The 16,542-nt window shown below is 39.9% G+C and overlaps 1 protein-coding gene across 6 annotated transcripts in view; it reads right to left on the bottom strand.

Moving 5' to 3' along the window:
• SCML2 (Scm polycomb group protein like 2) overlaps positions 1 to 16,542 on the bottom strand; it is a 162,544-nt gene that overhangs the window by 133,666 nt on the left and 12,336 nt on the right. For all 6 annotated transcript variants that reach the window (XM_045018069.1, XM_045018328.1, XM_045017910.1 and 3 more), the window contains exons 2-3: positions 9,554 to 9,661; positions 5,020 to 5,088 (exon numbers count right to left, since the gene is read on the bottom strand). In XM_045018069.1, the coding sequence (XP_044874004.1) occupies positions 5,020 to 5,088; positions 9,554 to 9,575 (91 nt within the window). In that variant the 5' untranslated portion in view covers positions 9,576 to 9,661. The remainder of the gene's footprint in view (positions 1 to 5,019; positions 5,089 to 9,553; positions 9,662 to 16,542) is intronic.

The raw sequence follows: 16,542 nt of genomic DNA, 5'->3' as shown, positions 1-16,542 counted from the left end.
TTGATAGAGTGACCATTTGGAACCTCATGTATCTGATATATTTGTTGAGGCCGAGAAAGTTGAAAATGGGTCTTATCCTTCCCTTGAATTTAGGCACCAGACAGTACAGAAATAGAAGCCATGACCCCAGTGTTCCAGTGGAACCTCCTCTACCGCTCCCAAAGCCAGCAGAGAGCAAACCTGCTTGAGGAGCAAAATTTCATAAGAGGGGGTCCCTGAAAAGGGATGGGAACTAGGGGTGGGGAAGATGGAAAGGAACTGGATGGCATACCCCAATCTGACAGTGCTTAGGACCCAGCTGTCGGCGGTGATCAAGCCCCAAGCATTGTGAAAGCAAGCCAGTCTGTTCCCAAACAGAGGGAATGGGGAGAAGAGAGCAAAAATTGTAACACTGCTCTGGACCAAGAAGTCAAAATCAGGAACTTGGTGGGGGCTCCGGGGAAGGTGTGTCAAGTGGCCAAACCCCGGATCTAAATGCTTCCTCCTCTAGGACCTATGCCCCTTTCTGGGGTAGTTCTGCTGTCTCAGGGGAGGGAAAGGCTTCCCAAATGTGTGCTGCAAACAATACTGTTGCTGCTGCTACTGCTGATCAATCACTGTAGTGGCCCCTTTGCACTGTTGGCATACACACCCCCAAAGATCATAGGGCAGCCCTAGAGTCCTTGAAGGAGTACAGAATCTCGTCCGTCTTGTCCGAAAAAAGCATCAGCTGAAGGGCAAATCCTCTATAGCTTGTTGCACACCAGGACAATGCCTGTATTCTGCAGCCAGGAATCCCTTCTCCTGGTCACCACCAAAGCCATTACTCTGGCTGAAGTATCCACAATGTCCAGCATGGACCATAACAAAGTTTTAGTCACCAAGCAGCAGTTAGTGATAAATGCCCGAAATTCCTCCCTGAAGACTTTGGGCAACTGGTCCACAAATTCAGACATAGCCATCCAATTCACTAAGTCATATTTAGACAGTAATGCCTGCTGGTTAGCAATGTGCATCTACAAATAAGATGTGTCAATCTTCCTACCCATCAGGGCCATCTGCTTGGATTCCTTATCTTTGGGAGTGGACTTAAATCTGTCCTGCAGGCCTCTATTGTTCACCATGGTTATGACCAGGGAATTTGGGGCTGGATGGGAGTAAAAACCCCCAAATCCCTGCACCACAGTGAAGTAGCAATTTCTCCATGTGCTTTGCAATAGGGGTTACTGAAGTCGACATGCTCCAGAAAACCTTAGCAGGCTCTAGGAGTGCATCATTAATAGGGAGGGCTACTCTCCCAGGGGCAGATGGCTGCAGGATGTCCAACAACTTATGAATATTCTCCTGCAGGAACTCTGTATGAATACCCAGGGAAGGCAGCCACGTGCCACAAAAGGTCCTGGTACATCTTGAAATCCTCTGGTACCAAAGGAAAGAAAGATCCAGGCACCACAGAATCATCTGGGGGTGAAGACAAAGCGGTTAACTGTGCCAGAGCCAGATCCTACTCCAGGACTGACAGACCTGGACAGGACGACTCTGGATGCTCCACATGGGAAAAGTTCACTGGTGACTGGGCCTGTGGCAGATCTACCGTCACTACCACAGGATTGCTCAATGATCTTGCCTTAGAGCAAGATGAGGAGTGGGACCTACGCAACCGAGGTGCATCCCACAGATTTCAAGCAGCCCACTAGTATGGAGAGGGCATTGATGGCCAGTAGACACCAGGCCGGGGCCTCCATTTCCACCATGAGACAAGCACCTATCATGGTACCCATAGCTCTCCTTGACTGGGCCCTGATGCAGGTCAGGCAATGGAGAGTGGGTGGAGGGAGATCCCAACCTGAATGCTGAGGAGTCCCGAGCTTCAGGGGATAAAGGTGGAGCCAGCCCTGAGGGTGCAAGCAACTGGCCTGACTCATCCATAGCCCAGAATGAAGAGGGAACTGGTGCAGATGGTGGAAACGGTACTGCTGGCATCAAATACACCTCCGTTGTTTCCAGTACTTGAAGTGATGTCAACCCTGAAGTCGAGGTGACTGACACTGCTGAAGTGGAGGGAGGTGCGTGCTGCCATGGTTACATCAGTGGTGTCAACAGCAGGGGTGCCAAGAAGTTCCCAGTGCTGGGGAGGTCCCTTGTGCTGAGCCCAGCACCAGTCCCACTTTCACTGACTGTCAAAGGGAAACATCAGGGTGCGGTGCCAACAGACCCTCAGGCTCAGCAGCCCACCCAGCCAACAGTGCTATAAACTAAGCAGCCTTGGCAAAGTCCAGGGCCAAGGGAGAGGTCAGGACAGAAAGGCAGAGGAGGTCCATTGCCACCTGATATACCACCAGTGCAGAAACAGCCAGTGCCAGCATCACCCTCTTCAATATGGGACTCAATGGACACCCAGAGCCAGAACCAGAGTTGATGGCACAGGGTTTCAGATCTCCCTGAACGGTACCAGGGAGTGGTTGATGGGATCGGCTCCATTCCGCATGCTGACATTCACACTGTGTATTAAGCTAGATGTCAAACAGAGCAATACTTCCAAGTATTGACATGACATTTGAGTCCCTAAGTGTGATTGCAGCTCCTCTCACTCAAACTGGCAAAGGAAAGCAAGTGGAACACTAATCACATAACCATTTCCTCTACTGCCCAGTATTTACTGGCAGCAACGATCCCTCCCAGTAGCTAGGAATGGAAGAGGGGAAAAAAGCACCTCTCTCCCTACAGCCTTAGGGAGGAGAAGAAAATGAGTCAAAATGACAAATGAAGTTCTAGAGAGCTTTAACGTGTTTGCAGACACAACACTGTGGTAAGATTACATCTGCAAGTGATGATGTCATGATAACTACACAGTTGCAATACAGATATCTAATATGACATGAGGATGTCATTCCATGGATTATTTGTGGTTCACTGCAATGCCAGTCTATGGAAAAAGTAGCTCCCAGCCAGTGTGAGGACCAATGAGACTACTCTTCCTCTGATGGGAAAGATCTTCAGGGGTAGCAGCCAAGAAGTCTCTGTAGCAGACTAAAAACTTCTATTTAATTAGATGTCCATGGAAGCCCTTAGTGTTTTAGTTTTATGAAATTTTATAACTCTGATGTGCTATCAAAGTTTTAACAAAAGACCCCTTCAAAAGTTTTCTACCTCAGTCAACAGCACATGTGACATTCCCTGGGTAAAATACTCTCCACAAAACTCTTGTCAGTTCCATACTATTCTCACCTTTCCCAAATTCATTACCCACCATGTTTCACCACCTCCACGCCTCATGAAGTCTCTAACTAGCTCCTCTACCTGGCAGCTTTTCCCTTTACCAGCAGTGATCACATGAGTTACTCCTGGGGGAATTCTGCACCACTGCACAATACCGAATTTGTGCAGAATTAATGTCCTGCACAGAATTTCATGTTTTCCCCCATAGACTTGGGGCTGCAGAGCTACTGGCCACCTGTAGGGGCCACTGGACTTTGCGTGCTGGAGAAGAGCCAGGCTCTGCAGTGAGCCAAGTGCCTGGACTAGCGAGAATGGAAGCTCTTCACATTCTGGCAACAGGGCTTGATCCTCATTCACCTAATGGGAGCAAGCCTGGGAGACCCGGCTCTGGCAAAGGGTGAGGAAGGGCAGGGGTGTACCACGTCCCTCAGTGGGACAAACCTGCGGGGGGCAGGCTCGGGCAGGTGTGGGGGGGCACTTGTCTGGGGTGGGGCAGCACGACTGGTCTCTAGAGAGAGAGGAGGAGGATGTGTCTGGGCTGCGGGGAAGAATCATGCAGCCCTCTCCAGCACCCTGTAACTGGAAATGGGTTAAAAAGGTAATAAAGGTAATAATTGGAGATATACCAATCGCCTAGAACTGGAAGGGACCTTGAAAGGTCATCGAGTCCAGCCTCCTGCCTTCACTAGCAGGACCAATTTTTGCCCCAGATCCCTAAGTGGCCCCCGCAAGGATTGAACTCACAACCCTGGGTTTAGCAGGCCAATGCTCAAACCACGGTTGTCGTAGGTGTTTCTTTAAACTCTCTACTCCTGGGAGAATCTTTTTCATTCTCTGTGTTGTTGACATACTTGCTGATATGTATTTTTAAATAAATTACCAAAATAACAAACTGGTGTGATTATATTGTGTTATTTTGACAAATAATTTTTTAAAAAATATTGTGCACAGAATTTTTAATTTAAGCGCAGAATTCCCCCAGGAGCAAGTGTGTGCTCAATGGGCTCTGACAGTGGGAGTGCCCCACCCTTCTGTTAGTTAATAGGAAAGAGATGGTGGCAACAACGTACTGAAAACTCTTGTTGTTGCCTATAAGACATGTAGTTAGGTCAATGGATCAGCTTTAAAAAACAAACAAACATACTTGCATAACACAATGACTGGTGATTTCCTCACCCCCTCCAAATGACAGACCCATTGTCCCTGATGAAAAAAAACATCATTTTCTGCTGAGAGTGAAGGTATCCATTTTTTATTTCAAATTATGGGAAACAACTGCAGATGCAATTTAGTCTCAAACAATCAACTTTGCTTTTTAGTTTTTCCTACAGAAGAACAAATGCATAAGATTATTTTACCTTCTCTACCTTCATTTAGCACTAATGAAGATTCAGCCCAATTATTGCAACTCCTCTCTTCAGTATCAGCAAACATGGTAGTTAAGGAGAAAAAACAATGGAGACTTTTCAGAGAAAAGGCAGAGAAAAGGTATAGATAGGACTAAAGGAGGAGGTAGAAAACTTCATCTTAAAAAAATTGAGATGCACACATTATTTTTGTTCAGAGGATTACATAGGTAACTAGTATTTGCCTTTTGGTCAGCTGAACTACTATGCTAAAGTCAATCATTTCATTCTTCCAAAGACATTTATAGGTGCAATATCAAAACACTGTCCGCTAATGAAGTTAACAGCAGTGGTTCAGATGATTCTATTCTTTTATGTATTCCAGTCATCAGTAACAGCCTGAGAGGTGTAAAATATACTCAGACAACACAATCCAAATATTTACATTTAAACATTACCTTGACTAAATACCTACCATTTTTTAAAGACACGTTGTTTGACTGCTGACTCTTCCCATGTTTCTCTTTTTTAACATTCTTTGAATCTACAACACATAAAATGTCATTACATAACAGATTTAGCATTCACATCATACTAAAGTCCAGGGTAACAATTAGTCTAATATAGAGCACTTTTAAAACGTAACTCTCAAGACAAATACATTCTATTAACCACAGATTTTTGTGTATATCTCTCACTATGTCATAAAAAGGTAAATTTTATTCTTATTCTAGTTAATCTCAGAGTTTAAAAGAGAAACTAACATCAAGATAAAAGGTACAAACACAGAAAGAAAGAATTCTAAAAAGAATGATTCTTGGCCGTCAACAAACAAATATTTTCCAAAATTTTAAAAACTGCAATCTACTTTTATTTTCGAATTGCTTTTATTTTGTTTTACAGTTTGAGGGAGAGTATTAAACCAGAGAACATCTTGGACCTTTGAGCCAGGGTTTCCAAAAGACATTAGTGATCTGAGACACAAGAAAAGGTCTTGATGCTCAATGTGTTGCACACGATCCTCTAAAATTCAAGCCCCTCTAAGGTGTCTCAAGTTGGCCACACAAAAACTGCTGAACCCAATATCATTAATCATTTTTGACAATCTTGGTGAAGGTCCTGACAAACAAACAGAAAAAAATATTAACAGTTTATTTCTCAGTTAAGGGTCTCACTGCAACACTAATTCATTGAATACAGGCATGTATACCACACTAATGAATCAGCAGAAAAAGATGGAGTGAAACCCTTGAGTAGCACACAATCAATTCCACTTTACTTACTTCAGGTATCAGTACACAAGGAAAAGCCCTGTGTGTGGGGAACAAATAAAGGGGAATAAAACTAGTAGGACTGGCTGAAAAGATAACTCAAGCCATAATGTGAGTGTTGCCCCTAACTCAAGTTCCAGCCTCTCACAAAATCCCTTAACTTGAGTGTAGTGGTGCTTTTAATTCAAGTTGGCTGGCCTGTCAAGGGGTATATGCTACAGCTCCAGTGAGCACAACTACTCGGCTGCTACCACAGCCATTCTGTGCAGCTTGAGCACTACTTCAGTGTCGCTGCTCTCACTCAAGCTAGCCTAACTCAAGAGAAGTTAGCCATGAAGATACCCAAAGACAGATGAGCTATCCATAATTGACTTTATTCACAGCTTTGCCACATTAGCAAATATTAAGACACCCATTGTGCTGCAGAGCATTCAATTCCCTTTTCAGTTTAGGATCATACTTCAATTTCAATTGCCAGTTCCATACCAAATGTCTATATTTTTGACAGATGTTTGATACTTACCTGGAAACTAAAATGAAGGTACAATCCAATGTCATAAAGAGGATTATACGTCTTGTGTGTCACAGAAGCAAGGAGAGACGCCATTATCTCCAACATAGACAATTTAGAAGTGGAAGCAAATAAGTGAGCAAGTGCTCTTTGTTGCTTTTGGGCAGAGAAAGACAGCATAGGTTATTTTTCACCCTGTGTAGAAGGTGGTAATTTTTTCAAGCCATGAAATAGATGGAAGAACTGGCTAGAACTAAGGCAGTGGATTTCAAATCTCAGTCTCTATTTCTCTTGGTTAACAAGTATATTTAAACATAGCATTATTGCATTCAGATCAGTGACAGCCTTGATATTTCACAGCTATGATGAGGAATCACTGCTGTGATCACAGTAGGCGTTTTAAGCATAAACAGTAAGCTACTATTCCTTTTTTTATAATGCAACCCACAGTTATAGTGAATGTGAGCTCCCGTTTTCTTGCACCATTTTCAATGTAACCTTTTGGGCTAACATTTTCACTGATGTTGTTAACCCAACGAGTGTTCTTCATGTTTTAAACTAAGAACAAAGATATGATCTACTGGCCTGCATACAAGATGGGGAGCCAGTAATCCCTTACTGAGCTGTAATCTCTTAAAGATTAAGAGTTCTGGTTTCTGGTCTATTGACTAAAGGGGAAATTTTCTCCCTCTTCTTTGGCCTGTTTTCCATTTCCTACTCAATGCCTGAGAATGACTATCCAGACAAAAATAGTAAGGCAGTAAGGCGAACACCAGGGAAAAGGATAAGTAAAAGGTCCAATAAAATCCCAAGATGGTGTGCATACATATCCTTACATAGGGATAACAGTCACAACTCCATCCCATTCCTCCAAATGCAATTCCCTTCCAAATCAACATTATTTTGGTCTAATTGGAATTAATCTGAAAACGGTTCTCTTCCAAGGTAAGATCACTGCTAGATATTTAGAGACTAATGAGACTGTAAATATGGATTACATGAAAAATATAAGTGGAATTGTCATTAGCATTATCTGTAAGATTTAGGAATGGACAAAACTTCCAAAGCAGTTTCCCACTGAATAGGAAGTGTTTGGAGATTGAATCATGCTGGATCCCACATGACTGAGATCTTGAGGGTGACAAAAAATTGTCCATTGCCTTCTGGTAAGACCCAAAGTTTTGAACAGAATGGAACCATGGTTGAGCAGTTCCATCCACCCAGGTTACACTTTACAGATACTATGTATGGGAGGTTGGCCTGGAGCACCTCTTTCCAATCTGTAGACTTAAATTCTTCTGCTGCTAAGATCACTCATCAGAAGACAAGCCAGAGTAATCACAGTCATCATACAAGAAATCAGAGACAATTGGAGATTGACCCAAGCTTTCTTCATTGACTTGCAATCCACCAGGGACCAAGAAGGCTAACTTCTTCGAGCATAGAGTCTGGTAGAAGCAACTGAGATGATCCTAGTGACCACTTACAGTTCCTCCTAACATTGAACTCCAGTTTCCTGACACAAGAGAGCCTTCAGAGAAAATACCCCTTATTAGAAGAGCCAGTTTGTTAACCAATTATATTACTATTACACCTCCAATAGGAGAGTGCCCCTCTTTTTGGGACACAATGAAAGCAGTGCATTGCCTTAGAAAGTATGTCTCAGTCTTTTCCCAAGACACTATTTCCTTGATGTCCTTGTGGGAAGGGAGCAATAGAGGGTCGGTCTATCAAGATTTGCACAGCCACTTCCTAGGACTTATTCTTGAGATTCCAGACACCACTCCAACAAGGGAGTCAAAGTCTTCCACCTTGGCTAGCTCTGATCATGTGTGAGGAGCCTCCCTCTGAAGAGTCTCTACCTCTGTTCCTCAGAGTTGTCAAGCACTTTAGAGTGACAGATGGCGAAAGACTATTCCCTCCACCCCCACAGAAGGCCTCAGCTGCACCTCTGGAGTGGAGGACTGAGGCGGAGTGGGGGGAGCATTCCCCAACAAGTTGACCACCGCCCTTCTGAAGACCTGTGATGGCAACCAGAGGAGGGGGAAATGTTTGATCCATAATGCACCTAAGACTCTGTCTAGGCCCTTTTATCCATCTCCAAGAGTGGGGCAGGAAGAGGAGATTCAGGCTAACATCTTCCATCAGGACTTCTCTCAAATCTGTGTACACTCTGAAGCAGGGTGGATCTGGAACAGCTCCATCTCCTTCAACCTGTGTTTGTTATTCTCTAGGTGACCCATCCCAGATGGGCTTCCAGCCTGTTTGTCTGCCAGGAATAGGGCCTGTCTTGCAGCATCTTCAAACGGGCAGGGCAGAAGCCTGCCATTCAAGGAGTAAGGTTCCTCCACAGGCTCTGCATCAACTTGTGCAACTATTACATGCACAACTGCAGTCATCATACATGATCCACTGCAGCACAGACCACCACTCAATTTACAAGGTAGTAGACAACTGCAGAGAAAGCAACTGGGCTGAAGAAATGAAGGCATGAATTAGGTGCAAAAATCTTAGCCATCTTCTATAGAGCAGAACTACCTGTCCCAAAACTGAAAAGAACCAGTTACAGAGAATTTGGGCTCTCTTCACAAGATTCTGTATTCCCATTTCATGCCTATTCTATTGAGCAGAAGTGAATGTGTGAAAATCTCACCCTCAAGTTGGTGCAAAACACCATAACTTATGATGTTTTCCCCCCAATACAGCACAGTAGAAGACATGACTAGAGAGAATGCCACTGCATAGATGAGAAATTAAACTGCATAAAACAAACAGTTTAACCTGTCTACGTGGGCTTTTGAAAGATAGTTGCTGATGCAGTTTGCTATTGCAAAACTTAATACCTGATATTACACATTACTCTGATAAACTATGCAGATGTCACAGAATCCAGTTATCACCTATAAAGGATTGTATTTTAACAACACATCTAGATATGTGCTTAAATCTTCTACTGGACTGTTTTGTACATTGTCAGAGGACAACAGTTATTTTGGGTGAAATTATATAGAATGGTTTCAATTAAGGCTAAATTTAGTATGCCTACTGTAAGTTTGGGATTTTTTACTTTAATTTGATTCATAACAAGTTCCATGCGTATCACCATCCTATTTCAACTTAACAATACAGCAGTTATTATTATTAGGTATAATAATACCCCATCTAATCAAAAATAGCTTTTATGTTTTCTACTTTCTTTCCTTTTGGATAAAAGCCACCAACCTTACCTTTAGCTGCTGTTCTCCCCATGGTAACACTTCTGTGATCGTCCTTCTCACAATAAAAAGGCTGAAGTTGAAAGACCAGTTAATTCTTCCTTTCAGCACAACAGTTTCCTGTAGAGTAGTAATACAGCTAGTTAGTTGTAGATCCAATACAAAAAAAAAAAAAACAACCACCATTATCTTGCTGTTTTAAAGCTGCAAAAGTTTAACAAGCTACTTGTAGAGGAACTTCGTGTAAACAAGAGCTAAATCAAAGCAATACTGGAGGAGGAGAATAAATTAAATTTTCTTATTACTTTATTTTAAAATGATGTAAACCCTTGAAAAGAAAAATCAGATTGCTTCACATAGCATGTTATGATTTGACATTAAAAATATGCTTTTGCTCTTAAGTTTTCTTTTTAAGATTATAAAGATTATTTTCAATTTCAACGGCTTGAATCTTTTTTCCTTCCATCTTACATACACACAATCCAACAATGGTCATACTAGAAAATACCATTGGGGGAAATATTATGCTATTTAAAAAGTAAGGAGTAATGAACTCATGTTTGGTGTCAGGTAGCGTCAGATCACAGATATTCATAAGGATAACACTAGTCTCAAATATAGCACAGGCCTAAGTTGTTGCGGGCTTTAAAAACCAGCAGGTCCAAGTTAGTTAAGCCATGCCACCTCAATAAAGAGAAACGAGCAATATCTGTTTTGTTACTAGCACCCACATTGCTGAACTTTACTGATGAAATTCATCAGCATTCCACTGAAATCAGAACAGTCATGGGTTAGTCTGGCAACAACAATGGTAGCAAGTCACATATTTTTCGTGTGTGTGTGTATATATATATATATAGATAGATATGGTAAGAATCTAACACAATTTTCAAGCTACCAGCTTTGACAGTTTCCCTTTAAGGCTGTCAGCTTCTATTATGTTTAGTGTATAACTTTCTGTTTTAAGAGTCTTTTAGAGAAAATGTGTATGTCTAAGTTACAACAAAATCTGGCTAAAGAAGATACTACCATGGATTTACAGAAGCCAGACTTGCAAGCATTCATCAATCTAAACAATATATCTATTATAAAAGGAACAATAGCTCAAAGCTAAGGAAGCTACAGAAGTATTAACTCAGAATGTCTTGAACTTCACAGGGGTATACTAGAACATTTAAAACACACACATTAAACATTCGTTGTTTCGTTAAACAGCTGAATAGCTTTTACCAAAGCTTCACAATTTCAAGGTAATTTAAAGTCTGTAAATTATATACTATCACGATGGACTTCATCACATGACCTTTTACGTCTACAGTATACTTCATGTGGATAAAACCAATTGAAAACTTAATTTAATGTCATTTAATTACATTTGTTAGTTTTAAAAATATTCGTAATGTACCAAACAGGTATTACCACTAAAATTATCAATGCAAAAAATTAAAGATTAAAAAATAAAACTGAATACTAAAACAAGCAAAGCATTTTTGCTACACAATAATGCTATAAATGATCATCAAATGAATAATTTGGATGTTTGACATGATTGTAGAGTTCCCCCAAAGCATTTCAAAGCTTTTCCTCTTTAAGCAATAAACTATGAAAGGTGTTGCAGAGTCAAAGTAGCTGCCTTTATGGATAGATTACTTAAAACAGTGCATGGTTTTTATCTTTTTTGTTCCAAACACTAGATTGCACTTGGTGCTGTAATAAAGATTCCAACCCTGCAGTGATAGTCATCAAGTTTAGCACAAGTGGAGTGTCTGTCAGAAACATAAAAAGGATTCCAGCATTTCATTAGTTTGTGTAGCACCAGATAGGCTATTTTACAACATGCTCACCAGCCTGTTAAAAATGTAAGACAATTGGAAATTCTAAACCGTTGTTTGAAATAGCGCAAATCCAACAACAGGATAAAATTTATTACTATTTAGAAGAGGTGTTACTTAAAAGCCAGTTGCACCAAGTTTATTCTATTCACGGTGCTTAAGTGAGCTTTTAAAAATTATTTCTCGTCATATAAATTAAGTTGTACTTAAAAACTGAATTTCTGAGCCTCCATTCTGAAGAACAGCACGAAAGCTAAATCTCTGCAGAGACAGTGCAGTCAGACTGAAGCAGAACATAACTCCTTTCTGGGGTAGAGTTGAGGAGCACTCTAGTTCTGCGTTTCTCAAGGACTGGTCCGTGGAGCGGTGCTGGTCCCTGTGATCTCCCTGACACAGATTAAGGAAGGAAGCAAACTGGTCCCTGGTATCAAAAATGTTGAGAAACACTGCTCTAGTTCACCCCGCCTAATTAATTACCTTCTTATCTGCTGCCTACTCCCTACCCCAGCCAGGGTGGGAGCATACAACTTCCAACATCACTGGCCATATATAAACTGCAAAAAAGCTGGATAAATATAAAGTGAAGCTTGCAGAGATCCTTGGGCAGGACAGGCAGGGAAGAGGGAAAGCCTAAGATATCCTTGAATATGTGAGTGAACAAGAAAGCAGAGTATGTTGGGAAAAAAAGATAGGAAATTAGGGTAAGAAGGAAGGTAGACATAAATCTAGACAATGGAAGTCAGAAACGAAGGAATGAACCAGGTAAGAGAATGAAACAGTAGGAAAGGCAGATGCAAGGACAGAGAACTAGGAATAAATAGGCATAAGAAAGTAATGGGAGAGTTGAGGGGAATGGAAAGAAAACCAAAGGCAAAAAAAGAAAAATATGGAGAAAAATCAGTCAAGCTAGGAACAGCACTTATGTCAGTCAGAATACAGGAAACACCCCAAGAAGAGTCAATTCAGACCTTGGAAGTATAGGATCAACAGGGGAGATCAACAATAAGTCACTTGACCTAAGCTAGGGAAACTGAAAATCAAAGGCAAAGGGCAAGAGAGAAAAAAGTGTCATATTAGTTTCAACATTAAAATGTTTGTAAATGGAACCCAATAAAAAAAAGTCAATATGGAAGATGTCCACATGCTTGCTACTAATACTACTTATAGCTGGGGTTTAAAGCATCCAGTAAATTCAGCTTCATCCCTTCTGTTTAATTCCTCCTACTTCATTTAATTCTGAATTAAATGGTGAGCTTGTCTCTGCCTTTAACTTCTTGATAAGGCTTTTGTTGTCAAACCCCATTCACCCTTACTAGTCACCTCCCACTGTGTGAGTTCTTGGTTAAAAATATATATGAATAGACAAGCCTAAAGCATTTGCATTTCCAAAGTTACTACTACATATGATGGAAAAATATTTTCCATCCTACTCTAATAATCATTCTGCTAATTTAGAAAGTCAACTTGAAGGGCAAGAATTATTGCTTTTTAGAGAGGTCAGCCTTTTAAAGAGAGACTGTCAAAAATCATAGTTTCTTTTGGTTGGCATATCACAACTATCCCTTCCGCTATCTACACGAGGGGTTCTCAAACCGGGGGTCGGGACCCCTCAGGAGGTCGCGAGGTTATTACATGGGGGATCGCAAGCTGTCAGCCTCCACCCCAAACCCTGCTTTGCCTCCAGCATTTATAATGGTGTTAAATATATAAAAAAGTGTCTTTAATGTATAAGTGGGGAGATCGCACTCAGAGGCTTGCTATGTGAAAGGAGTCCAGTACAAAAGTCTGAGAACCCCTGATCTACACCATTCTTACAAGCAAGCAAGACAGTTATCTAACAGAAATTTGTCCCAATACCCTGCCTGTTCACTCAACCTAGGTTTCTTTGAAATATCATGTGTTAAACTCACATGTTAAGTTGTTTCTTCATGTTCGGTGTGTTTACTGTATTTTTGTCATCACCCAGCATAGAGATTGGAGACTTTTGTTTTGAAGAATCAAATGCTTCAGGCTCAGGTGGACAGTTAAATGAAAGCAGTAACATTCTTAAAGCGGATTAGGTTTTTGGTCCTATTAACATTGATGGTATAGCTCAGAGTCTTAATTCTGCAATTCTCAGTTAAACAAAATTAATGGGAAATTTTGGCTGGGTAAAGACTAGGAACCCATTTCAGTCCACTTGATTTCTTTCACACAATGTGTAAGGATAACTATAAAATGTACAGGAGAGTCAGATATATGAGAATAATTTAAAAACTTCTCTCAAATTTCAGATTCAACTGTTTAAAAGACACAGTCACATTGAAAAGACACGGTTAATTTCAGGTACTATCGCTACCAGTGTGGTTTTTCTTTTTCCTTAAATTTCTTAATGTTTCCTCTAACCTTGTCTTCTATGTGACAGTCCCACATAAACACTATGGGATATTTACTGTGCAGGATGAACCGGGGAATTGGCTATACAGAGAGAGCTGTCAAACGTACAAAGTAAACAAACTGATATTTGTGCCCCTCTAATCTCTTTCGTTTATATTAATCATAAATTTTACTTCATAGATTATATAATCAGAAGAAACCATTGTGATCATCTAGTCCGACCTGCCATATACCACAGGCCATAGGACTCTGCTGGATTAATTCCTGTTTGGACTAGAGAATATATCTTTGCAATACTATTATCCATTTATTACTAGTCTCATAACATTTATATATAAATTCAAACTATCCAGCTCTGTACATAGCTGATCTATATTAACATTCTTCTTGTTTCCTTCCTCCTGTTTGTCATACCCACTATTACATCCTAATTTAAATTAGGCAGAACTCTTAATGGCAGGGACTGTCCTACTCTGTGCTGAGCTGTGCACAGTACAATGAGGTCACAATCCTGATTCAGACTTAGTGCTACCTTAATGCAGACACAGGTACAGTATTTCTAGACAGAAATGTGACTTCTAAGTTAATGGGGTCCCTTCAAAGTATTTTGAAAAATGAAAAATTATTTCTTAAATTTAATAAGCACCTACCCATCTCTCTTTAAAAAAAAATTAAGAAGAAGGTTTGAGGCTGTTTTGACAAGAGTCTTGGAGGTTGGAAAAGAAGAGAGATAAGAGAAGGTATAGGCAGAATTGCAGCAAGTTATTTATATTTTATATATAATTTTGACAGATAGCATGAATACTTATTTTTAAGCATTCCCCACCCCCTGATTTTTATCAATTTAAATTTTCACAGTTGTGTGAAATTATAGGAGGGAGGTCAACATCCAGTCAAGTATACAAAGTAAATATCCTTCAACTCTAATGAGTTCTCAAGCAGCATTTTTCTTAATTCGTCTATCTGTAAATTTCAATCATCAATGGAAATATTTTTTCATAGAGGGTTGTGCACGTGAGAAACTGACATTTACACACACACCCCACAAAAAACAAACAAACAAACAAAAAAAAAACCTCATCATTCCAAGCCTACTATATGGTATTAAATACTTCAGAAGCACCTTTGCTATTTGCCATTCTGGAATAGGTTTACTTTTTTTCCCAAAAAGAATACAGATGTTCCATAATCCTAATGCAGGCAGTTGGGACCTACTGAACAACAGAATTAAGGTACTAGTGGAAGAGAGACATGAAAAAATAACATATTTTACATTTATTATAAAATTAAAGCAATCTACCTTTAATATTAATGTCAGTAACACAATGTATCATTAAAAAGTAGTTTTCCCTCCTTTGTAGATAAAAAGTAGATATTTTTAATAGGAAATTAGGTCTAAGGTAGAATCCATTTTCGTCCATACATTTAAGAAAGGAAGGCTGTCAAGAAGCAGAAATTCAATTTTCATCTTTTTATACTGCAATGCTGATAAACCATTAGCACAGAAAAACTTCTAGTTCATAAAAAATGCTGAGCCAGATATTTAATACATATCTTGGCTTTTTACAGACTTGTGCCAGTAAAAGAGCAAATATAATAAATCTTACAGCTAGATGGTAAACACCAAAACTAACTTTATCTAAATATTTCCTTCCTGAGTTGGAAATATATTGATTATTTAACAAAAATACTCCTTTGTATTATCCGTTGCTATAAAGATCACTAAGCAAGTTTCTATGTACTGTCAATAGGATTATGGGAAACTTTACAGCACAATATGCAACATATAATTAGCATAAATATAAAGCACTGAATTTTAACTATCTACAAACAGTATTATACTGCAAAGTTTTGAGTCTTTTTAGACAAAAAGCAATATGTCATTAGAATCAAATCAAACTGTCTGATCCTTCACAAATCTATTTCATAATAATCCATTCAATACAAAGAAGTAACTTTCAGTTTCCATCAAGAGACTGTGTTTAAAACCTTACACCTGTACCTCGATATAACGCTGTCCTCGGGAGCCAAAAAAATCTTACCGTGTTATAGGTGAAACCGCGTTATATCAAACTTGATTTGATCCACCGGAACACGCAGCGCCCCCCCCCCGGAGCACTGCTTTACCGCGTTATATCCGAATTCGTATTATATCAGATGGCGTTATATCGGGGTAGAGGTGTACTTGAACATACTTTAGGCTGAAGAGTTGTCACAATAAGAACAGAAAAATAGAAGTTTTCAATTATTTTTTTAAAGTGTGACTTCTCTTCACTGTTATGAAATTTAAATCAAAACCATATTTTGTTACTGTATGAGAGCCAAGATGTGAAACTGACCAATGTAGTTTCACTGTTCAAACAGAGCAAAGACAGACCAAATTACTTGTGCCAAAAGAATTCTGAAATAAAATATGAAACTAGATTCAAAATTAGCTAAATCAGCAATCCTTTCAAGGATGAGAGAAGGCGTGCCACCCTTCTTAAGGCTGCAGATGCAAAATGCAAACAGTTCTCCCATCATGCTTTCAGGTTCTCAAAATTCTAAATCTTCCAACCTAGAATGATGAAATAGTATGTAAGGAGGCACCAGATCTTTAAGAAAGCTAGACCCAAGCCTATTAACATCCTTAAAACCAAAATCTTCAATGCAGTCTGCCCACAAAAGAGGAGATTTTGAATATTTTTATTCATACTCCCAACAGCTCAAAAAATGTCCTGAAGCATTTTTAAACTAAATATGAAATTCAAAGTCAGATTGGCTGAAATTGTAAGCTATATTTTAATACTGTAT

The sequence above is a fragment of the Mauremys mutica genome, chromosome 1 (assembly GCF_020497125.1).
Source record: "Mauremys mutica isolate MM-2020 ecotype Southern chromosome 1, ASM2049712v1, whole genome shotgun sequence".
NCBI classification, from domain to species: domain Eukaryota; kingdom Metazoa; phylum Chordata; order Testudines; family Geoemydidae; genus Mauremys; species Mauremys mutica.
The sequence above is the reverse complement of the archived record's forward strand: the minus strand, read 5'-3'. Positions and strand labels throughout refer to the sequence as shown.